This window comes from Hyla sarda, chromosome 6 (assembly GCF_029499605.1).
Source record: "Hyla sarda isolate aHylSar1 chromosome 6, aHylSar1.hap1, whole genome shotgun sequence".
Lineage (NCBI taxonomy): Eukaryota > Metazoa > Chordata > Amphibia > Anura > Hylidae > Hyla > Hyla sarda.
This window is the reverse complement of record NC_079194.1, coordinates 305,180,832-305,206,784: the sequence shown is the minus strand read 5'-3', so window position 1 is coordinate 305,206,784 and position 25,953 is coordinate 305,180,832. Positions and strand designations below refer to the sequence as shown.

General features: G+C 42.9%; 1 protein-coding gene across 1 annotated transcript; it reads right to left on the bottom strand.

Annotated features, from left to right (window-relative positions):
- LOC130277533 (vomeronasal type-2 receptor 26-like) lies at positions 1–25,953 on the bottom strand. The gene is made up of 8 exons (XM_056528211.1): positions 25,827–25,953; positions 22,770–22,998; positions 22,477–22,620; positions 20,586–20,874; positions 14,170–14,991; positions 6,541–6,771; positions 4,677–4,800; positions 1–920 (listed from the first exon to the last, which is right to left on the bottom strand). Exons 1-8 carry the CDS (start codon positions 25,951–25,953, stop codon positions 1–3), a joined length of 2,886 nt encoding a protein of 961 aa, XP_056384186.1.

Sequence of the window (25,953 nt, the reverse complement as noted above, 5' to 3'; positions counted from 1 at the left end):
TCAATGCTGTAACTTAGTATTTTTAGTTTCCATTATGTATTTTCTTGTATTTAGTTCAGGCTTGAACAGAATGATAAAACATTTAGGGAAAAATATACAACCCAACAGTCCAGCGTTAGAGGTCAGGATGGCAAATATCTCCATGACCACCATGTATTTGCCTTTGGTGCTGAGATAAGCCGGGATCATGGCTATCCAGACACTGCAGAACACCAGCATGCTGAAGGTGATGTACTTAGCCTCATTGAAACTGTCCGGTAATGTCCTGGCTAAGAAAGCTGTAATAAAACTAACAGCGGCCAGAATCCCCATATAACCCAGGACAGAGTAGAACCAAAGATCTGACCCTTCATTACACTGAATGACCATCTTCTCCTTATAAGAGTGTGTGTCCAGCTCCTGGAAGGGGGGAGAGAGGGTCACCCAACTCATACAGATGACCCCCTGGACAGAGGAGCAGATCAGGAGCACACAGTTAGGGAGCTTTACTCCAGTCCATGTTCCCCACACACTTCCAGGCTTGGTGGCTTTGAACGCAATGTAAACCGTTATGGTCTTGGCCAACAATGAAGAGATGGATATTGAGAGTAGTATTCCAGTAAAGATCTGACGTATCATACAGGTTCTATCCACAGGACGACCGAGGAACAAGAAGACACAGAGGAAGCTGAGCATGATGGAGACCAGGAGGACAAAGCTCAGGTTCTTGTTATTCGCTCTCACAATCGCGGTGTCACGGTTGGAAATTAAAATAATAAGAACGGAAACAGTCAGAATACAGAAGAAAGAGGATAAACAGGAGAAAGCGATAGAGATGATGTCCTCAGTATAAGATAAATATTCGATCTCCTTAAAGACACAGAATGTTCTGTTCTCATTTGACCATGAGTCTTCTGGACATTTCATGCAGTTCTCACTATCTGTAATACAAAGTGTATGTGAGAGTGGCTCATTCCTTGAGGTTACATGTGCTGATTTATTGCTTTTTTTTCCCTACAAAAGAAGTTTTCTTTAGAGCTTTAGTCAAGGATCAGAACTCCATTTCCCACCTGACCAGTTCCCTTATTGCACCTATGTGTGAAGACTTTTTGATGCTACTTTAAGGGTTTTCCAATGAACAACACTCCTAACCTTTTCACAGGACAGGTAGTGAGTGTCTGTGGAGGTCCTAAGACTGAGATCTCCCTCAATCATGAGTGTGGGTGTCCTGAGTCCTGGTGGGATGGGGTGCCAGTCATACACACTCAGGGCTACCCTACTTAACTCTCCTGTCTTACATAGATAAGCTCTAAACTGATGCTCCATGAATCCTTTTTAGTGATCGGTGGTGGTCTAACCACTGGGACCTACCGATCAGTGATGAATGTTGTCCGTAGGAAAACTCTTCAGTAAAATCGAAATATATGAAGGACCCTCTATATTTATGTATACAGATTGCATGGTTGTACGCTACAGCTTATGATCCTGATAGGAATGGGTTTGCAATGCACAATTCAGCTCATTTATTTTATACATGATATTAACATGAAACTTGGCCACATGTTACTTATATGTCAACAATAGCGTTGGGCGCAAATATTCGCATTTCAAATTTTTATCGCTAATATTGCAAATATATTTGCTATATATTCGAAATTACGAATGTTCGCTTTTTTCCGCATATGCGAATATAACGAATACAGGAAAATCCCAAATATAGGACGAATATTCGTCCATATATTCGCAAAATATCACAAATTCGAATATATGGACAATGCTGCTCATCACTGTTCAACAACAAACATAGGAGAGGTGATTTAACTCTTAACACCGCTATTTGCCAGGGGCGGGGTTTTTGTTTAAAGTCCCATACAAGTCTATGGAAAATATTTGTTACTGCATAACTTCCAAACGGCTGGAGATATTTTAATATTACTCGGTCACATGTTACTTATATGACCACTTAAAATATAGGATAGTTAATTTAACCCTTAACTACCCCCATTTGTGAGGGTCGGGGTTTTTGTTTAAAGTCCCATGCAAAGAAAGTTTTTTTTTATGATTATTGGGGAAAAAGCTAAATGAATTAATTTGGGGACGGAAATGTGGGAGAAAGTGACACCCCCTTTGGAAAGTGGTGGACTGAAGATTCCTGATTTTTTCAATTATTTTTTAGCGTCATAGGCAATGTTTTTGGTTCATGAACAAGAGATAATAAGGAATTTTTTTCTTGGAAGTGAAAAGTAAATCAATATGGGAGTTATTGGAAAGTGGTAGATTAGAATTGTTGGCTGACAGAACTAATTCTCTCTCTGTTAAAATAAGTAGAGTATGGGAGAAGATAAAGAAAATAATTGGGATTAATGGTAGTATATGGTGTACCCCTTTGTGCACAAAGAATTAAAAAAAATTTCTGGCTACACGGATTGGGAAACTAGAGGGATATTTGAAGTAAATCACATATTCTCACAGGGAAAATTATTAGATTGGTCAGAGATAATGGAAACATTTAAATTGGACATTAATAATATATTTAAGTATATGCAAGTGAATGATGCATTTGGGAAAGAGGAAGATAAGGGAAGATTCATAACACAGACTCATGTATTGATTGAATTAATGAGAATTTCAAGGGGTAATGAGAAAAAATTAATGAGTAAAATATATAACTATTTGGTTAAAAGTAAAAGAGAGATTGCACATTGTAGATTAAAATGGGAAAAGGACACAGGGGAAATTAATGAAGAAGAATGGAGAATTATTTTCAACAATCTAAAAGTAGCTTCAATTAGTGCAAAGCACAGAATATCACATTTTATGATGTTATATCGTACACAATACACTCCAAGACTTCTGTATAAGATAGGATTTAGGGAAGATTCAAAATGTCCCAAATGTGATAGTGATGATGCTAACTGGCTCCATATTGTGTGGAACTGTTGTAAAGTTCGAGAATATTGGCCAGAAGTGGTGAACATTGTTAATGGCAGATTTCAAGTAAAGCTGGGGTATGACCTAAGAACAGTGATGTTGGGTTTGAATTTGGAAGGTTGCAACTGTAAAAAAAATAATATTGAAAGTATTTGGCTTAGCAAAAATTATAATTCTCAGAAATTGGATTGCCCCAAAGGCACCAAATAAAAAAGAATGGCTTGACCTGTTAAAATGTATTATAAAAATTCAAAAAAGAGTAAGAAAATAGAAGCAGAGTGGAAAAGAATGGATGGAGAGATTGGTGTGCCAGGCTGACTGGGTAAGGGAAGGGATGGAAAGGGGGGGGGGAGGGGAAAGGGTCAAAAATTGTTTGTTTATACTTCTAATGAATGTTTTGTAATTTTCTTATGGAAAAATAAAATTAAAAGTCCCATGCAAATCTATAGAAAATGTATGTTCCTGCATAACTTATGTACAGCTCAAGATATTTCGATAATACTTGGTCACATGTTACTTATATGTCAAATAAAAATATATGATATTAACCCTTACCTATACTTGTATATAAAAGATGGGTTTTTGTTTCTAGTCCCATGCGAGTATATGGGACTTCCAGTAACTTACTCCACAAGCTCTGCATCTCCTGGTGAATGTATCAGTCCAGTTTGCCAGCCACACCCGATCTCACAAAGACATGCCCACTGTTTAAGCCCCACCCCTTTTATTCTCTACCCTTTTTGTGCATCGGTCAGGCTTGCAAATCACGCCCAGTCCCACAAAGCCTCATCCCTTCTATTTTCAGCGTACAATATCTTCCTCACAAATCAGTCCCACCTGAGGATAGGATATGAGGACGGGACATAAGGACGGGATATGAGGACAGCATATGAGGACGGGATATGAGGACAACATATGAGGACGGGATATGAGGATTGGACATAAGGACGGGATATGAGGACAGCATATAAGGACGGGATATGAGGACAACATATGAGGATGGGATATGAGGATTGGACATAAGGACGGGATATGAGGACAGCATATAAGGACGGGATATGAGGACAGCATATAAGAACGGGATATGAGGACAACATATGAGGACGGGATATGAGGATTGGACATAAGGACGGGATATGAGGACAGCATATAAGGACGGGATATGAGGACAACATATGAGGACGGGATATGAGGATTGGACATAAGGACGGGATATGAGGACAACATATGAGGACAGGATATGAGGACAACATATGAGGACGGGATATGAGGTAGGAATATGAAGACAGGATATGAGGACAGAATATGAGGATGAGATATGAGGACGGGATATGAGGATGGGATATGAGGATAGGATATGAGGACGAAATATGAGGACGATATATGAGGTCATGATAAGAGGATGAGATAGGAGGACGGGATATGAGGATGGGATATGAGGTTGAGATATGAGGACGGGATATGAGGTAGGGATATTAGGTTGAGATATGAGGACGGGATATAAGGATGGGATATGAGGTTGGGATATGAGGACGGGATATGAGGCTGAGCTATGAGGACGGGATATGGGGACGGGATATGGGGACGGCATATGGGGTTTGGGATATGGTAACAATATATGAGGATGGAATATGAAGTCAAAAGCTTCCTCCTTTGTTGATTTTCCTCCCCAACAAGGATTAGGACGGAAAAAACGGGCAACGCTGGGTACTCAGCTAGTATATTATATTATGTATATCTGAAATAAGATGTTAGATAAAATCTACCTGATATATTAGATATTTCTCCTTCTGAACATGGGGCGCAGTCATAGCAGCACAAGTGTATACTAGAAGTGGCCACTTTCCTGTGTCCTGGTGAACAGCTCGGGGAGCAATGGGATTTTGGGATCTGCAGAAATCAAAGAAGACTGATAAATTGTCTTTCTGAATGTCAGTAAATGCTAAATGATATACAGATGAAAAACAGATCCTACATTATAGGTAATGAGATGCAAAGTGACGAGAACCTGGCCCATGGAGCAGAAGGATTTAGGTGCTCAATAGCATTGTCCCTCACCACCTTGGGCCAGAAAGTATGCAGTGATGCAGAACACATTGCTGTGTATTGTAATCACAGGCGTCCATACTCTCTACATAGTTTCCGAGGCTCATTAGACATGATATCCATGGAAACATCCTACTGAGCGGTTAGGTGTACGCTGTATGCCTTTCTGCTCAGTTAAACAGTTTGGGGAGAAATAAATGAAGTGATATTGGCTGCACTAACTTGTCCGTTCTTGTCACCCGATGGCTCAGTCACAGCTCCATTCAGCTGCTGTACCTTCTGGTCATGTGGTCAATCACCACATGGGCCCAATGATAACTAAGCCGGAGACATACACTGGGCTCTGTGTGGTTAAAGCTTCTAGTATGTTCTAGGTATCTTCGTTCCTGTTTCCCAATGCATTCCTAGTCCAGTTCTTGTTCTGTCATCGCTGTTGTGTCCTGCTGATTATTTTGTTGACCTTGACCCAAGGATTACCCTACAGTAAATACTACACCTTCATGCAGGGTCACAGGTGAATGACATGGATACCAAAGACTCCTTACACCAGTCTAGCCAATGCCAAACTAATTGTGGCCATAAGAATTTATAATCATGTCAATATGACTGTAAAAAACAGTAAGGATTGGATGTCTCATGGAGTTCATGGATAAAATGTCCAGGGTGAGCTCTTGGTCATGTGCATTATCTCCACCATCGGTATTATAATTGGCTTAGAGAGGTACTGTAACATCAGTCTGGCTCTTCATGATGCTCTGCAATCCCAAGCCCTGTGTCGTTCTCTCCTGGCATCCCCATGCTTCTGCACCGCACATTCTGACCTATAGTTACCAAGCCCGGCCATGTTCTCTTAGGACCAGCACACATACCTTAGATTCTTCCCTCACCTATCCCCTTTCAGCAGTCCCTATTTAAGAGCTTTTCACTCATCATCATGTGTCTGATCATTGTTGGTACCTTGTGTCCCTAGTTTAGGTGTGCTATCTGGATCCTAATATTCCATATATTCTGACCTGTGCCTGTTTCCTACTTGTGCAATCTGTCTGACCCCCCCTGTAGCTCTGACCCCCCCTGTTCTGACTTTTCTGTTGCTGACCTGGATTGCTCACCTCAATCTGTGCTGCCTGCCACGACCAATCACCTGTATTTTAAATAAAACCCTGGTTCATCCCTGGGAACCATTCTGACACCCCTGTATGTGACTTGGACCACGCCTGACCCACTGGTGTTATGCACCGATACCATCTGATCTTTTGGGCCAAATTCTACGTACACTGAGACATCACTTGTGGAGCCTCCTGGTATCCTCTAGCAGCAGAAGGCCAGTTTGGACATTCTGGGGAAGGATAATAGGTGAAGACCTAGAGGATACTTAGACACCACTCCCAGGTGCGGCCCAAAGCCAAATTGGCCCAGTAGCACAGCGGGTCCCTACTCGTCTGTAACAGACACAATCAGGGATGTGCACATGTTAGAAATTACACTCCATCATGGATTATGAGATCAGATACTAAATTACTATCTCCTGTAACATCTGATTTGTTAAATGAACAAACATACAAGAACATATGAGTGAAAACTCACTTCGTTTATGTTGTTTTTCCATCTAATTTTGTTTATTTCAATTGAGAACTCCAGATGATCCGTAGGACTTATGTCGTATGATCCCACCTTGTGCACAGCCATCTTACTTCCCTTTAGTAAAATATCATTATAAATTACATAGCCGGATTCTCTATCTCCTTTATCGTTAAAACATTTCCGCTCAGACCCAAAATTAGTGGAACACATCTGGGCTCTTAAATATTGGTGGACCTTGTCAAGAAGGTTATATAAAATATAGAAATAAATACCAAAATATAACTACAAATTTCATTTACTGCCAGTTCGTATTAAAGTAGAGCATTTTGTGGTGATCTACCGGCAGTTAGCCTTGAATGATGCGGCGTCTGTTTTTATTTATTTGCATTATATATTTTCTACATGGTTCTATCATCTAGAAGATTTCCTTTTGGTTTATCAATGGAGAAAAGAACAATTATTATCTACTGTATCTACTATAGAGCTCTCTTAACCCCTTAAGGACTGAGCCTTTTTCACCTTAAGGATGCAGCCCTTTTTTGCAATTCTGACCACTATCACTTTATGCCTTAATAACTTTGGGATGCTTTTACCCAGGGATCAAGTCCTGCAGGAACTCATGGGAACGGAGTTCCTGCGCTTTTTCCACTGCAGGAACCCTGTTCCCATTATCAAGAGTCCTGCAGGACCAGTCCTTGAGTGGTAATCTTGGGTGAGTTCCCACACTGTTTCTTCCAGGACTTCACCCTTGCTTTTACCGATTATTCTGATTCCGAGATAGTTTTTTGTGACATATTCTACTTTAACACAGTGGTAAATTTTCTTTGTTATTTGCATCCTTTCTTGGTGAAAAATCCCCAAATTTCATGAAAATTTTGAAAATTTTGCATTTTTCTAACTTTTCAACTCTCTGCTTGTAAGGAAAATAGACATTCCAAATAAATGATATATTGATTCAAAAATACAATATGTCTACTATATATTTGCATTATAAAGTTGACGAGTTTTTACTTTTGGAAGACATCAGAGGGCTTCAAAGTTCAGCAGCAATTTTCTAATTTTTCACAACATTTTCTAAATCGGAATTTTTCAGGGACCAGTTCGGTTTTGAAGTGGATTTGAGGGGTCTTCATATTAGAAATACCCCATAATAAAACTAATAAACTTCTGATGTTTAAAAAAATAAATAAAGAAAGAAAGAAATACCCCATAAATGACCCATTATAAAAACTGCACCCCCCAAAGTATTCAAAATGACATTCAGTAAGTGTGTTAACCCTTTAGGTGTTTCATAGCAGCAAAATGAAGATGAAAATTCTAAATCTTCATTTTTTACACTCGCATGTTCTAGTAGACCCAGTTTTTGAAATTTTACAAGGGGTAAAAGGAGTAAAAGGAGTAATTTGTAACCCAAATTCTCTCAAGTAAGGAAATACCTCATAGGTGTATGTCAAGTGCTCTGTGGGTTCACTACAAGGCTCAGAAGGAGCGAATTTTGGAGAGTACGTTTTTCTGAAATGGTTTTTGGGGGTCACATCACATTTAGGAAGCCCCTATGGTGCCAGAACAGCAAAAAAACAAACAAACAAAAAAAAAAACAACATGGCATACATCCGGCTAGAGGAAGTGCGCAGGGTGCACAAAACAACTTGTCCTGGCTACCCCTCCTCCACCCCACTCCCCCGCCTGTTTCTCTTTTGATGTCACCGCTGAGTGAATAAAGAAGTTCCCTGCATGGTGAGTGCCGCCTTCTTTCAATGTCTTATCTTCGAAGAATGGTATACTATTTTGGAAACTACACCCCTCAAGGAACGTAACAAGGGTTCCAGTGAGCCTTAACACACAGGTGCTTGATGACTAATCGTTAAAGTCGGATGTGTAAATGAATTTTTTTATTTTTCACTAAAATGATGGTTTTCCCCCAAATTTTGCATTTTAACAAGCGGTTATAGGAGAAAATGCCACCCAAAATTTGTAACCCCATCTCTTCTGAGTATAGAAATACCCCATGTGTGGACGTTGAGTGCTCTGCTGGCGCACTACAATGCTCAGAAGAGAAGTCACATTTGGCTTTTGGAAAGCAAATTTTGCTGAAATGGTTTTTGGGGGGCATGTCGCATTTAGGAAGCCCCTATGGTGCCAGAACAGCTAAACAAAACCACATGGCATACTATTTTGGAAACTACACCCCTCAAGGAATGTAACAAGGGGTACAATGAGCCTTAACACCCCACAGGTGTTTGACAAATTTCCGCTAAAGTTGGACAGGAAAATTAAAAATTAAATTTTTTTTCACTAAAATGCTGATTTTACCCCAAATTTTTCATTTTCACAAGGAGTAATTGGAGAAAAAGCCTTCCAAAATGTGTAACTCCATTTCTTCTGTATGGAAATACCCCACATGGGAATGTAAAGTGCTCTGCGGGCGAACTACAATGCTCAGAAGAGAAGGAGCGCCATTGAGTGTTTGGTGAGAGAATTTGGTTGGAATAGAAGTCGGGGGCTATGTGTGACTACAAAGCCCCCTTGGTGCCAGAACAGTGGACCCCCCCCCCACATGTGACCCCATTTTGGAAACTACACCCCTCACAGAATTTAATAAGGGGTGCAGTGAACATTTGCTGGCGTTTGACAGATCTTTGGAACAGTGGACTGTGCAAATGAAAAATAAAAATTTTCATGGACCACTGTTCCAAAAATCTGTCAGACACCTGTGGGGTCACATGTGGGGAAGTCCACTGTTCTGGCACTATGGGGGCTTTGTAAACACACATGGCCTTCAATTTTGGACACATTATCTCTCCAAAATCCCAATGGCGCTCCTTCTCTTCTGGGCATTGTAGTTCGCCTGCAGAGCACATTACATCCACATATGGGGTATGTTCTTACTCAGAAGAAATGGGGCTACAATTTTTTTTTCTTATTCTCCCTTGTGAAAATGAAAAATGTAGGGTAACACCAGCATTTTAGTGAAAAAAAAAGTTTTTTCATTTTCACATCCAACTTTAACGAAAGTTTGTCAAACACCTGTGGGGTGTTCAGGCTCACTATACCCCCTGTTACATTCCGTGAGGGGTGTAGTTTACAAAATGTGGTCACATCTGGGTATTTATTGATTTGTGTTTATGTCAGAACCGCTGTAAAATCAGCCACCCCTGTGCAAATCACCAATTTAGGCCTCAAATGTACATAGTGCGCTCTCACTCCTGAGCCTTGTTGTGCGTCCACAGAGCATTTTACGCCCACATATGGGGTATTTCCGTATTCAGGAGAAATTGCGTTACAAATTTTGGGGGTCTTTTTTTTCCTTTTACCGCTTGTGAAAATTAGTATGGGGCAACACCAGCATGTTAGTGTACAGTGTACAGCCCTGCTCATCATTCTCCCCCTGCTCATTATTACCCCCCTGCTCATTATTAACCCCTGCTCATCATAACCCCCCACTGCTCATCATTACCCCCCCTGCTCATCATTACCCCCCCTGCTCATCATTACCCCCCCCCCCTGCTCATCACTTTACTGCACTTTACCTTTTCATAAGGGGTAAAAGGAGAAAAAGCCCCCCAAAATTTGTAACATAATTTCTCCCAAGTACGGAGATACCCCATATGTGGCCCTAAACTGTTTCCTTGAAATACGACAGGGCTCGGAAGTGAGAAAGCGCCATGTGCATTTGAGGCCTAAATTGGGGATTTAAATCCACCACAAAAATACCCCACGGCAGTGTTTCCCAAATAGAGTGTCTCCAGCTGTTGCAAAACTCCCAGCATGCCTGGACAGCCAGTGGCTGTCTGGCAATACTGGGAGTTCTTGTTTTTCAACAGCTGGAGGCTCTGTTTTGGAAACAGTGCAGTACAAGGCGTTTTTTTTATTTATTAGGGGGGGGGGGGCTGTATAGGGGTATGGGTATATGTAGTGTTTTAATCTTTATTTTGTGTAGGTGTAGTGTAGTGTTTTTAGGATGCATTCATATGGTTGGGTTCACAGTGAGTTTGAGCTGTGGCGGAAAATTTGCTGCATCTCAAGCTTGCAGCAGAAAACTTGCTGTAAACCCACCCGTGTGGATGTACCCTGTACATTCACATGGGGGGCAAACCTCCAGCTGTTGCGAAACTACAACTCCCAGCATGCACTGACAGACCATACATGCTGGGAGTTGTAGTTATGCAACAGCTGGAGGCACATTGGTTGCGAAACACTGAGCGTTTGTTACATAACTCAGTGTTTTGCAACCAGTGTGCCTCCAGCTGTTGCAAAACTACAACTCCCAGCATGTACAGTCTCTCAGTGCATGCTGGGAGTTGTATTTTTGCAACAGCTGGATGCATACTGGTTGCGAAACACTGAGTTAGGTAACAAACTCGGTTTCACAACCAATGTGTTTCCAGCTGTTGCAAAACTGCAACAATCAGCATGCATTGACAGTCGAAGGGCATTCTAGGAGTTGTAGTTTTGCAACAGCTGGAGGCACAGAGCTACAACTCCCAGCATGCCCTTTGGTAGTCTGTGCATGCTGGTAGTTGTAGTTATGCATCAGTGAATGCACACTTTTTCATTAAAAAAATGTGCCTCCAGCTGTTGCAAAACTACAACCCCCAGCATGCAGCTGACTATCAAAGGGTATGCTGGGAGTTGTAGTTGGAACTCCAGCTGTTGCAAAACTACAACTCCTAGCATGCCCTTTGGCTTTTAATGCTGCGAGTTGTTGCTAAGTGAACAGGCTCACCTCCTGCTGTATCCTGCCTCCGGGACCGCACGCTGTATCCAGGGCCAGATTAAGACTGCCTGGAAGACGGAGCACTTCATTATGTTGCCCCCCCCCACCGCCTTCTTTCCTGTGTTTTCCCCTGCTCATCATTCTCCCCCCTGCTCATCATTCTCCCCCCGCCGTGCTCATCATTCTCCCCCCGCCGTGCTCATCATTCACCCCCTGCTCATTATTACCCCCCTGCTCATCATTACCCCCCTGTTCATCATTACCCCCCCTGTTCATCATTACCCCCCCTGCTCATCATTACCCCCTTGCTCATTATTCTCCCCCGCCCTGCTCATCATTCTCCCCCCCTGCTCATCATTCCCCCCTGCTCATTATTACCCCCCTGCTCATAATTAACCCCACTGCTCATCATTACCCCCCCTGCTCATCATTCTCCCCCCCCCATTCATCATTCCCCCCCTGCTCATTATTACCCCCCTGCTCATTATTACCCCCCTGCTCATCATTACCCCCCCTGCTCATTATTACCCCCTGCTCATAATTAACCCCCTGCTCATCATTAACCCCCCTGCTCATCATTAACCCCCTGCTCATCATTAACCCCCCTGCTCATCATTAACCCCCCTGCTCATCATTCCCCCCTGATCATTATTCCCCCCTGCTCATTATTACCCCCCTGCTCACTATTACCCCCCTGCTCATTATTACCCCCTGCTCATTATTACCCCCCCCCCGGTCATCATTACCCCCTGCTCATCATTACCCCCCCTGCTCATCATTACCCCCCTGCTCATTATTACCCCCCCTGCTCATCATTACCACCCTGCTCATTATTTCCGCCCCTGCTCATCATTAACCCCCCCTACTCATAATTCCCCCCTGCTCATTATTCCCCCCTGCTCATTATTACCCCCTGCTCATCATTACCCTCCCTGCTCATTATTCCCCCCTGCTCATTATTACCCCCCTGCTCATCATTACCCCCCCTGCTCATTATTCCCCCTGCTCATTTTTACCCCCCCCTGCTCATCATTACCCCCCCTACTCATCATTACCCCCCTGCTCATCATTAACCCCCCCTGCTCATCATTAACCCCCCCTGCCAATCATTCCCCCCATCATTGCTCCCCCCTCCTCCAGCTTTTTCTATATTTCATATTTCCTTACCTGGCCGCGCTCGGCAGGCTCAGGTGATGCGTCGGGTCATGTGAGCTGTGACGTCTCCTGCGGCTCCTCTGCACAGCGTCAGGGACGTCACTCGTCATTTCCTGCAGCGCTGGGGTGTAATGAAGAAAACTGTGCTCTGCAGGAAATGATGAGTGACGCCCCTGACGCTGTGCAGAGGAGCCGCAGGAGACGTCACTCGTCACAGCCCACATGACCCGACGCATCACCTGAGCCTGCCGAGCGCGGCCAGGTAAGGAAATATGAAAAGTAGGAAAAGCAGGAGGAGTCCGGGGCGGGCCCAAAGGAGCTGCCGCTGGTCACTGTTTTAAAGTGGCCGCGGCCGGGCTATCTGGGGGCCCCGATCGATTAGCCCGCAGGGATGTCCGAAATGTGACGGGGCCCCCTGTGGGCACGGGGCCCAGAGCAGGTGCTCCATGAGCGCCAATGATAATCCGGCCCTGGCTGTATCCGGACCAGTACCCCCGCCGGTGCCGATCTCCGCTCCGATCACTGCCCCGATCACTGCCCAGCAGGTCTGTGATTGGTCGGTCGTTCCGACCGATCAATCACGTGATCGTGAGGGGGCACCCATGCCACCTCACCCCTGCTGGGTATGGGTGAATGGGGCTGTCTCGGACAGCCCCATTCACTCTTTTTTTCCGGGTCACCGGGTCACCAGAGACCCGATTGACCCAGAATAGCGGAAAATCGCAGGTCTGAACTGACCGTCGATTTGCCGCGATCGCCGACATGGGGGGGGGGGGGGGGGTGCTCAGGGCCCCCCTGGGCAGTGACCTTGTCCGGAGACGCGGTGATCCAGGAAAGCCGCGCCATAAATGCACGGTGCTGTGCACTAAGTACTTCTTAGCAGCGCCGTTCATTTACGGCGCATGTCCTTAAGGGGTTTAGAATGTTCTGCTTAACTATATAGAGAATTGTGTGGCTGTACGGTCACAGCTGTACAGTGCTCTCATTTCTATGATCAGTGAAGGAGTTAAGTGGAAGCTGAACAATCAGTATTCAGCTTCCTAACACTGTCAGGGCAATACTGAGGCCTGGGGAGGTAAATAAACCACTGGACAACAGGTATAAAGGATTAACACCTACACTGCCCTACACATCCATGAAACTTTGACATTAACTCTTTCTCTGCCCTAGACCACCGGCAATGCAGACATTAACATAATTGTCCTATACCTCCTGTGATGATGTCACTAACTTCTTCACTGCGTCTTAGATTACCAAGGAAACAAGTTTTTACTCCTGCTCTGCTCTTTGTTGAACAGTTCTTCATTCAGCAACATACTTCTATCTGATATGTATGGCCATCTTCTTCTAACTACACCAGGCGATATTAAAGGGGTACTCTGCTGCTGGACATTTTATCCCCTATCCTTTGGATAGTGGATAAGATGTCTGATTGTGGGGTTCCCGCTGCTGGGGGGCCCTGCGATCTTCTACAGCAACTGGCGTCAGAGGGCTGGTTGTTCCCTGTCCAAAGGATAGAGGATAACCGTTTCGCTCACTCCCATAGACATGAATGGAGGGGGCGTGGCGGGATGTTACGACCACAGAAGTCCATGTCTGTAACGCTGCAGCTCCGGCCCAGAGATTGCAGGGGGTCCCAGTGTCTGGACCACCGCGATCAGACATGTTACCCGCTATCCTTTGGATAGGGGATAAGATGTCTAGGGGCCGAGTACCCCTTTAAAGAGAAATCTTCCATAATATTATCTCTACAGCTTCACCTTGTGTTTATGTTGATGTATATGATGGTCGGTAGATTGATCACCATAAGAGATGTACATATTGTGTATTGCATCAGCCAAGGACCGGACAGCGAGATACATCTGGAAAGTGTTTCCATGGGATAGAAATAGATAAAAATCATCCAGTCGTTCTGTTCCATCACATTTATGAAGAGTTAGTTTAAAAAATTTTGAAAACCATTGATCCTTTCTAATTTTTCCTGATAAACAATGAAATTTTGCAATATAGAAATCTTCAAGGATCATGTCTTTAGGATTCCTCAAGGGATGGAAACTGCTGAAGTAACTTTCCATGTCCGGCATTATTCCTGGGATTAGGTCAAATGAAAAACTAAGATTGAATATCTGATAGTAATCTTGTATATTTACAATCTGAGAAGTAAAGGAGGGATTAACGATAAGGATTTTGTCATATATCACACGTCTTATGTCATATAAAAAAGTCTTTATCGCAGTAGAATAAGTTCCACATATAATAATGATCTGGGCAGATGACTTCTTTATCATCTCGCTGCCTCTATGCACATGATCTAAATAATCTTTCGTCGAATAAAAACAAGATCCACATTTTAACACAAAAGCTACACAGATGCCATGACTGGTGAGAAGGTTTGTCAGCAGACGTGTTTCTCCATCTCCCACCTCATCATCAGAGGAAATTATTCCAACCCAGGTCCATTCAAAGTAGCTCAGAAAATGAGATATGACGTAATAAGTAGAATAGTCATTGCGGACGGTCCGAAAAAAAGATGGGAAGAGAAATCTGTTGCTGAGTAATGTGTCTGTGGCTCCATAACTAATCTGTATAGAATAAAGTGATGAAAGCATTAGATATAGTCATCCAGATACTATGAGAATACAGTACACCCCAAGTGTAAATATATCTACAATACCCGGCTGATGTTTTTTTTTTTTTTTTGCAGATTACACTAGTGCTTGGCTGTATTCAGTTTGAGGTTATGGTTTTATTTTGTTTCAATCTTGCTCGAAATGTATAAAAGATGTGACAAATGTATGAAAGACGTGACAAATGTGTAAAAGACGTGACAAATATATGGAAGATGTGACAAATGTATAGAAGATGTGACACTGTAAACTTAGTTAGGATGCACCATGTTTGAGCTAAAATTGTGTGATTTTGACATTTTGACTGACAAAAAACTAAACAGCAGGACAGAGTTTATCGGTTTTGCGCTCCCAGAAGGCATCCAAAAGAGTAAAATGGAAGCATAGTCATTAAAGGTGAAGTCTCATGTAGGACAATGTATCCCCTATTCAAAGCACTCATGTATATCCGGCTCTGCCATAGAGATGGATAAAGTGTGCGTGTCAACCCCGCTCTGTGGGTGAGGAGAGCTGAGCCCCTTTCAGGAGGTTGTGAGGGGTCCCAGCGGTGTCACTCCCCACAATCAGACACTTATTCCCTATCCTTTGGATTGGGGTTAAATAGTCCTATCTGAGACTGCTCCAACTTGCTTAAATAAATAAGATGATTATGTTTTCTAATGAAAAAGATGTGTAATATCTTCAATATGAACCAGATTTAATATGTCTGATTAATTTTTATGTGAAAAACAAACAAGAAAAAGTCCCTGAGGGTCTCAGGGTAATTGTATATGATCAACCTTTAAGGGGTTGCCCCCTCTCGGGGATAAGCCCTTACTAGATACCCTCCCCTAAAAATCAACTTTTATTGAATTTGTATAAAATTTCATAACCCCTTCACACGTTTTAAAATTATCAGCGATGCAGTACTGTGCTTCAGTGGAGCACAGTACTGCATCGCTGATAATTTTAAAACGTGTGAAGGGGTTATGAGATTTTATACAAATTCAATAAAAGTTGATTTTTAGGGGAGGGTATCTAGTAAGGGCTTATCCCCGAGAGGGGGCAAACCCTTAAAGGTTGATCAATATGATTCATTTTTATGTCTAGACACATCAGAACCCCATTCTATTCATTATTTTGTTTTCCAGCCTCTAAACCAACTCTGCTATGTCCGATGTCCAGGACTGTACACAATACTTCATGTGTATCCTCACGACTAGTAGAGTTAAGTAAACTTACCTGCTCCGTGAACTAGCCATAAAATAAGCTTCAAAATATGTGTAAAACACTGCCTATAAGCCCTAAAGCCCTGTATAACACTGCTAGGATCTGCATCTCCGGTGCCACGAATGATCAGTGCTCTTTATGTCCTTTTCCTAGATGTCTTCCGAAGTCGCACTCCTCTCTGGCATCTATCGGTCGGTCTCTGACAAGAGCTGGAGATGTGGAGGTACTGGGGGCACCATACTACATGTCTTGCTGACCTGCTCTACATTAAACCCTTTTTTGGGCCCAGGTCCTCAATTTCATAGACCAACTCACCTCTATACAACTTTAGAAGCATCTAAGCGTCCCACCTGTTTACTTTAGTTCCCACGATTCTAGAATTTTCCTCCTTCTTTCCCATTTCATCCTGGCTTCAGGAGATCTTGCACATAGGATGGAAAAATTGCTGGTTGACTCCAGGAAGCAAGCAACAAGCAAGCACTATGCCATGGGGACCTTGGATTGACCTATTGTCCTCCACGGACTAGGGAGGTTGCACATTGCTACTTGATTGCCCTATAAATCTGGGTTTTCTCCCTTAGTAGCTGCCATGTGTTCCCTCTGCCATCCCCCCCTGGCCCCAGAGCTTGTCTGCTGTACAAAGTACAGTATTTTATTCTCTTGCCTGTACTGTTAGTCCCTCTTTCTTGTGTCTTTTCCCTTTCCTGATCCTTTTCTTCCATCACTTATTTGTCGTGCCTCTTGTAACACTCTCATTGCTTATCAGCCTGTATGTTCTCTTTGACTGTCGATACATAATACCAATATTTTTGTGTTTTGTCGCTCATTTTCTTGTATACTCTATACCCAAATGTACTACCCTGTAAGCTACTGTTTTGCAGGCAGCATTTATTGTTGGGTGCTTACACATTGTTTCCTTTTGTATTGCTTGACTTAAACTTTAATAAATCTTTGCTTTAAAAAAGCTAAATAAATAAAAAAGCACATTGAGCTATTGAAAGGTGGTGCAATGGCTTTTGGCTCCAAAAATTCTTCCTTTTCTCCAGCAGCAACAGGATTAGTGTCCCAAAATAATGAAGAAGAAACAGCTTTTGTAAACATTGAAATTTGTTGGTAGTTGTAGTAGCCATTGGGCAGAAGGCATTGTTGAAGTAGTGTTAGCTGTAGCCAGTAGAAAGCAGGCAGTGGGGGACTAGTGGTACTTGTAACCAGGCTTTGTGATGTTTTTCTGCAGAGATGGTACTGTGCCTGGTTTGCTGCATCTGGTAATATAGTAAAAAAAAAACTCCATATGGCAGAATACCATAAAGATATAGGTTCACCACCACCCGAGTGTGCTCCTCCTCTGGAAGGATTTTTTCGCAATCCTGCAGATGCAGCAGCGTTGTCATCAACTTGTTCTAAGCTGATCAGACTAACAGGCCTGCTGACATCCTCATCATCAAACTTCTCCTCATCATCTCTATTACTCCTCTCAGCATTTCCACAATGATGCCTTACAATATCCCAACCCCCACCTACACCCAACAGTCCCACTAGTGCTATGCTGGCCATTGTTTCCACCTCTACCACCTCAGCAACACACTCCAAAGGCTGACTTTGACATAACTCCTCCTCCTCCTGCTATTCTACAATCAGCATTTGGGGAGAGGGCAAAAACAGAGATGATAGAACAGACATTCTAGGACAGACATTTCCACTAAGCCATGTAACTGTAGATGATGAGGAATCCAATGAAACCTTGCTCAACGCCAAATTGTCAGACTCTTCCACATCCTGAAATGACCGAAAATAAGTCATCCAGTCCACAAGGGCATTATTATCCTTTGAAACCACACTAGCCCTGGAAGACAGCAATAACATGCTTGCTGTCAGAGGACTTCGCAGGGGTGCTTCTTCCTCTAACCCTCCCTCTGTCAACGGCCAGTCAACTTTCACTCTCAATGTTTTTAATGTGCATTTATGCTAAACACAAGTAAAAATACTATGTTTGATTAAATCCAGAAAATACAGGCAGTATGACTTAAAATGTATATTCCATGTTTACTCTCAACTCTTTCAATGTGTATTAATGTTAAACACAGCTAGAAACACTGCATGTTTCAATAAACCCAGAAAATACACATAACTTGGCCTTAGATGCCTATTCTGCATTTACACTCAACACTTTCAATACATATTTATGTTAAACCTAGGTAGACATGCTATATGTATGTTAGGACCCAGAAAATACACGTAACTTGGCCAAAAATGCATTTTCTACATCCATCTCATGCTTTTAATGCATATTTACAGTATCTCACATAAGTGAGACCACCCCTCAAATTATATATTATATTATATATTAAAAAATATTTGATGGGTGGACTCACGTATGGGAGATATTGTAAGTTAGCCCACTGATTTGCTCAGCCTGTTTTGTATTGTAATGTGGTAGCTTTTATGGGCTCGTCTGCAGTGGTGCTGCTGGGATCTGTAGTGTACCTACTGGACACAGTAATTCAGAGAGACGACAGAAGGTCACTGTCTGAGGTCAGCCCACTGCTTTAGGCTTTACTAAGAGGCTAAAGGCTTTCTGGGATCAGTAATTCCTGTGCACTGTTTGCGCTCTCTCTGCTTTCCCTCTAAGACAGTGAACACAATGCAATATATAGGGCTTAATTAGTCTCTTAAATCCACCCCTATGCTGTATCCTGATTGGCCTGGGAGCTGTGACATGTGATCTTGCTGTTGGCTGCAAGGTATGCTGGGCTTCCCAATGTTATCTCAGTGCTCCCAGTACTTTCTCCATTTATTTGGGCACCAAAACACCATGTGCTCCTTATTTTTTCTGCTAATAACAGTCTTAGTTTCAGACATGAAGCAAAGTTCGAAAGTGCTGTCAGGTGAGTTTAGAAAGACGGGGTTCACCAGGCTCTGCTTGCTTATCTCTACTCGCTGGTATAAACCTAAAAAACAATATATTGATCAGAGTCTCCAACAATGGTTGGCTGAACCTGCAGGTCCTGCATCGAGCACTCGTGCAGTAATCAGGAAAAAGAGAGAAGGTGAGAAGACAAAGGCAAAAGGAAGCTGCGAGGGTCAAACCCTGCATTAAACCTTGCACCATATTAGCTTTTAAAACACTGATTAGCTTTTAAAACACTGGAAAATCCCTTAAAGGAGTAGTCCAGTGGTGACTCAGTGGTGAACAACTTATCCCCTATCCTAAGGATAGGGGATAAGTTGCAGATCGCGGGGGGTCCGACCAGTGGGGCCCTTCTCAATCTCCTGTACGGAGCCCCGACAGCCCGCGGGAAGGGGGCGTGTCGACCTCCGCACGAAGCCCCCTCAATACAATTCTATGGCAGAACCGAAGCGCTGCCTTCGGCAATCTCTGGCTCTGCCATTGAGATGTATTGAGGTGGCATGTCGGCCGCCGCTTCGTGCGGGGGTCGACACCCGCTATCTGGCCGAAGAGCCTGGCCCCCGTACAGAGAGATCGCAGGGGGCCCCAGCTGTCGGACCCCCCCCGTGATCTCAAACTTATCCCCTATCCTTAGGATAGGGGATACGTTTTTCACCACTGGACTACCCCTTTAAATATAAAAATGTTTTCCCTTTCATCTATAAGATAGTTTGTGAAGTCAGATCCTGGTATTAGAGGAGAGGTCTTGGCTTACAATCTCCATTCAAGTTCATCTCAGAGGTGTTTAATAGGGTTGTGGTCAGAGGTCTGTACGGACGGTCAACTTTTCCCACACCAGACTCTCCCAACCATGCTTTTATGGACCTTGCTGTGTGCACTGGGGCGCAGTCATGCTGCAACAGAAAAGGGACAAATCCAAACAGTCCCTAGAATGATAAAAGTGACAATTGTCTAAAATGTCTTGGTGCTCACACATTACAATTTCCTTTTCTAGAATTGGGGCCCTAGGCCAACACCTGAAAGGCACCCCCATAGCATTATCTCTCCATGGCTAAACTTTACAGCTGTCACAATGGAGTCAGGCAGGTAATGTTCTCCTGGCACAAACCCAGACTCATCTATCAGACACCAAATTGAGAAGTGTGATTTATCACTTCACAGAACACTTTTGCACTCAGTCCAGTGGCAGTGGCATTACACCACTCTCACTGACACTTGGCATTGTGCTTGGAGATGTAAGGTTGGCTTGACTGCCTGGCCATGGAACCCCAGGGGCCTTATCACCCTCATACACTGCTGTTATCTACACCCTAAATCACCATCAATCTTTTACAATCAGATTTTGCAGTTTTTTGCATTCATCTGTAAATAGTATATTACATATATAATTCTAGGAATTCTCCCATTAATATGGGAAACCAATGTAACTAACCTGTGTATATGGATATATCCCCAGGAGTTGGGCTATAGGTAAAGTGGTGGATGAGAAATGATCTCCAATAAAACCAACAACCTTCTTCCGGGTGCAGGAGTAGTTAGGGACGATGGGTCCGGGCCCAGATAAAATCTGTAAAATGCTCTTTATCGCCTTCCTGGGATCTGTACAGGAGTCATATATGTGATATCCCAGAGTCCTGTTTGGTAGAATAGAAGGATCTTTATTGATTTCATCAACAGAATAGAAGAAAGCCAATAGATTCTTGTAGTAATAAAGGAAAGGACTGTAAAATAAGGAGATTGGTTACAATGTTCGTATCTGAAATGTAATATATTCATTTACAATTAACATCTATTGTGACTGCATCAGACAGATGCCACCCTAGAGTATCTCATTGAGACCAGATGAGGTCTACACTGGACCAGATTAAGCAATTGAATGTTGTTTTTCTGGGTTTTTCAAAACCTTTGGATAGTGAGTAGTATGAAAGGTTGACAGAGGTAAAAAGGGACTTAGGGAAAATAGATGTTTACTACCTCAATGATAAAACAGAGTGTGATTTAAATGGAGAATTCTCAGATTGGGTCTCAGTTACCATTGGGTTATCATGGCGTTCAGTATTGTAGAGGTCACAGTTACCAGTGGGGTACCACGGGCATCAACATTGTATAAGTCACAGTTAATAGCGAGGTACCATAATGGACAATATTGTAGGGGTCACAGTTACCAGTGGGGTACCACGGGCATCAACATTGTATAAGTCACAGTTAATAACGAGGTACCATAATGGACAATATTGTAGGGGTCACAGTTACCAGTGGGGTACCATAATGGACAATATTGTAGGGGTCACAGTTACCAGTTTGGTACCATAATGGCCCTATTGTAGAGGTCACAATTACTAGGGGAGACCACAGGGATCAGTATTGGAGGGATCAGGATTTAAGAGTTTTGGTGGAAGACAACAGGGAGCAGTATTATAGCGCACAGTGGAGACTACAGGAGTCAGTATTTGAGGGGTCACAGTTACTAATGGGGTACCATAGTGGTCAGTGTTGTAGAGGTCACAATTACTAGTGGAGATCACAGGGATCAGTAATGAAGGGATCAGTATTGGAGAGTCTTGGTGTAAGCCTACAGGGGGCAGTATTTACAGGGTCACACTGAAGTCAGTAGTGGAGGGGTCACAGTTACTAAAAGGGTACCACAGATGACAGTATTGGAGGAGTCAAAGTTACTATTAGGGAACCACAGGTATAAGTATTAGGGGGGGGGGAGTGAACACCGATTCCTGGGATGAGCAGCGCTCCCAGTATGCAATACAAGAATTTCCAGAACACCAGCCAAAGCCGATCCCGTCAAACATGTCTACGTCTACCCATCAGGGGAAAAACTAGATCTATATTTGGAGACAGATCTGAAACATTGTTACTTTCTTTGAGTTTTTTTTTTTCCAACATGTGTATTTTTTTTTACATATAAATGTGTGTATGTCCTTAAACTGGATTATCTGGTTAAACAAATACAAATAAAGTGAATGAATGGATATCAAAATAATCAGAGATATTAAATACCTCTAAAAAACAAACTACATTTTTTTTATATAGTGCCTGAACATATTATAATAACATAAACAAAACAAAGGGACATGAAGCAGGTGATATGTGCAGATATATGTATTTGCTATATACTCCTGTTCCAGTTTCGCACAGAATCTACCGTTCAGTAATCCCCGGCATGTACAGATATTATGGAGCGATGGATCATCCGCTCTGATAGGAATCCAGTGACGATTAAATGAAAAGTTCTGAATAATATCTAATAATGTCCATGTGAATTTATTTACTAGTTTTAACCTTTCTACTAAAAACCATTACAGACCTACAGATCTACAGACCTCATCCTTCTCACATCTGCAGGTTTGCTACAATTGTATCCAGGGCTCTGAAAGTTCTTATTTCTAGAGAACTGAACAAATCGCAGACCCTTCCCCGTGTGATGTGCGATGTTTGTCTGTAATTCACCTCTACTAGAAAACAATGAAATATGAAGAGACTTTATTTTGCCGGATTTCGCACAAAATGACATAAAAAATGTATTAAAGCTCCTTGTGATTAACATTTAAATAATGAAACATGTAAAATCTTCCAGCAACCGACCATGTGACCTGACACTTACAAGAGGCACATCATCCGGACTTCACGATTCTGTATTTTATTAGACATCATATAACTATTCACACTGACAACTCCTCCGACCATAATGTCTCCATCCTGCACATATTCATAGTCCTCAAAAAATTGTTGAATCTGGAGCCTACAGGCCGGTGCTGCAGTCTGACCGCTCAATGTACCAGGGGTCACACACAGGAGTAACACACAGAATAAACCTTTCACTGGAAAATAGGCTGAAAACATAGAAGAGAATGAGGAAAAATATAAAGTAACACATCCTACAGAAAGAAGACCCCACCCCAGGCTCACAGTGTTCAGTAATATAGTGACGGGCAGAATCTCCTGCAGCATCGTAGTGTCTCTGCAGCCTGAGAAAATCTCCGACTTTTATAGACAGTTCTTCTTACTGTAATAGATTGTGTCCTAAATTTACACACAGGTCTCATTTCTTATTGGGAAAACTTATTCTTTACCGACTTAAAAGAAGATTTAAATGATTAAAATATGGAAACAGAGTAAAATCTTTTAACTATTAAAGGAAACCTGTCACCCACAAAGAAAACTACACAACACTCTTAGTAAATAAGGGCCTATCTGTACCATTTGCTTATATCCTTGTGATTGTGCATGCACTGTCAGTTGATATACCCCATTGGGTCTAATTATTTATATACTGGATGTTTACCCTGCCGTATGTATGCCATGTACTACATCTCTACTGTATCACAGCAAAATAGCATTATATTATCTGTACATTATGTTATATGCTCCACCTCCATTTCTTCTGCCTCTGTAACTGACCCATTCAACTCTTGAGTTTTCTTTTTTCTTTTTTTTTTTTTACATGCTTTTATTGTATGTATCAATAAAGATTTAGACAATTGGAATATATTTCACCTCGGTCTCATTTAGGTGTATATAGAATTGTCATTAACCAGTGTACGGCAGGAGTTGGCAGACTGGTGTTACTGGCATCAGCCAGAGGACAGCAGGAGGTGGCATACTGATGTTACTAGTAGTAGCTAGCGTACAGCAGGGATGGTGGAAGTACTGTGTAATCAGTGTTGTTTGGCAAAGATTAGTTTTTTTTTATTTTGCCCCAACCAGGTGACCCAGGCCTGGCTGGAAGTAACAGGTTCCAAAAAGATTTTTTGGGAATTTTGCAGAAGGTGGTGTGGAGGCTGACCATATTGGCGCCAGAGGTCAAGGAAGGCATGTTTAAAAGCATATGAATGGCTACACTGAATACACACACTTTCCTTCCTGCCCAGGCCTGGGCAGGCGTGATTTAGTGTGATTTTTAGTATCCTGCATACAGCAGGAGGTTAGGAAACTTTTTTTTGTGCTTTTTTAAGATTGCCAGCCAGGCGGCCCAGGCTTGATTGGAAGTAGCTTCAGCAAGCGGGATGGCGGACTACAGGGACTGGTAGTAGACAGTGGAAAGCAGGAGTTTAAGGAATATACTTTTGTCAAATTTTGCACTGCATACACTGTGCTGCACACAGAAAACTGCATGGAGTGTCCTATCCTCTGTGCCACATGATTGTGCACAGTGGGGACTAATGGTATCTGTAGCCAGCGGACAGCAAGCAATGGTGGACTAGGAATACTTCTAGCCGGGCCTTGTGATACCTCATGTGCTGAAATAGAGGCTTAATTCCAAAATTTGGACCCTGCTTGTGCCTTACTTTCTCTCTGCGGAATAAGCACTGTACAGCAAAAACAAAAAGAAACATAGCCAGCACAACTACCTAATACACGAGTGCACGCTGCTGTGGCAAATACAGAGTATACAAAAAAGAAGTTTGCAGCAGAGCTCTTAGCGCACTTTTTGATCAAAATGTGTCCCCCATGCACCATGCGGAGGTGGCCTCATTTCGGATGGGACCCTAACACTCATTTCACTCACCTCTGCTGGGCATATGGCCTCTGACTGGGTGACATGCTGGATCCACTATCAATTTCAAAAACCTCCTGTGAATAGGGAGGGGTGCACGGCTAGAGAGGGTGCCACTCCCCCTAAATTGCATAGCAAAAATAGGAGGTTTTTTAAATTGATATTAAATCCAGCATGTCACCCAGAGTGTTAGGGTCTCATCCGAAATGAGGCCACCTCCGCGTGGTGGATGGGGGACACATTTTGATCAAAAGTGCGCTAAGAGCCTCCTTTTTTTGTCCAAGAGTCCTGCTGAAACCTTCTTTTTTGATACAGCACTGTGCCAGCTTTGCTGCATCTGGCAACATCTTTAGGTAAGTAAGTAGCCTTGTTGCGGTGGAGCCACGTTTTGTAGAATGCTGACCTAGTAGGCCATAAGAGACATGTATTGCCACTAAAAGACATATATTAGCCCTACCACGTATCTACCATGGCATACACTGTACTGCACACAGACAACTGCATGGAGTGGCCCACCCTCTCTGTTACATGATTGTGCACATCATGGACAGCTTTTTTGGTAACATGATGTCAGTTGGCCGGACACACCCCATTGATTGACTAAAGGCTGCGAAGTCAACAAAATGGACAACAACTTGGCCACGTGCTAATTAAGGTGCACTACATTGACATTGAATCCCCAATAGGTAACTGACGGGGTAGAAAAGGAGGGCACAACACTAATACCTCTGGCTCTCCAGGGCCAAATTTTAGAGATCCTGGGGGTCCCAACAATCTTTCCCCCTGTGAAGAGACGATTATCCCCTATCCTGTAGGGATTGAGGGACCGATATGACCCTTATTCAAACTCTCTTGGATGTACTGCCTCATAGCTTGTCTTCCTGGGACATAGACATTGAATAGTTAACCCTTAGGGTATTTTATCCAGGGCAACTAGTCAATTGCACCATTGTAATCTCTGTTTGGAAGCAGAATTTTGGCGGCCTCGTTAAAAAAAAACACTAAAATGCCTGATGTACTTGGGGATCTTGCTCTCCTCCACGCCGAGACTCAGCAAATAATCGGTAGGAATAGACCCAGAACAAAACTGAACGTCTGTAGAGAATTGTTCAATCCCCCCCCCCCCCCTCCAAGAAGACTCTTCTGTGGGTGAATACGCGGTACAATTCATGGCCTCTGTACTGGCCTGGAACAATGAGGCTCTGTGAACTACTTTTAAAAAGGGTCTCTCTAGTAGGATCAAGGATGCCTTGGCGGCTTGTGATCTTCCCTCCTTCCTGACTGATCTCAT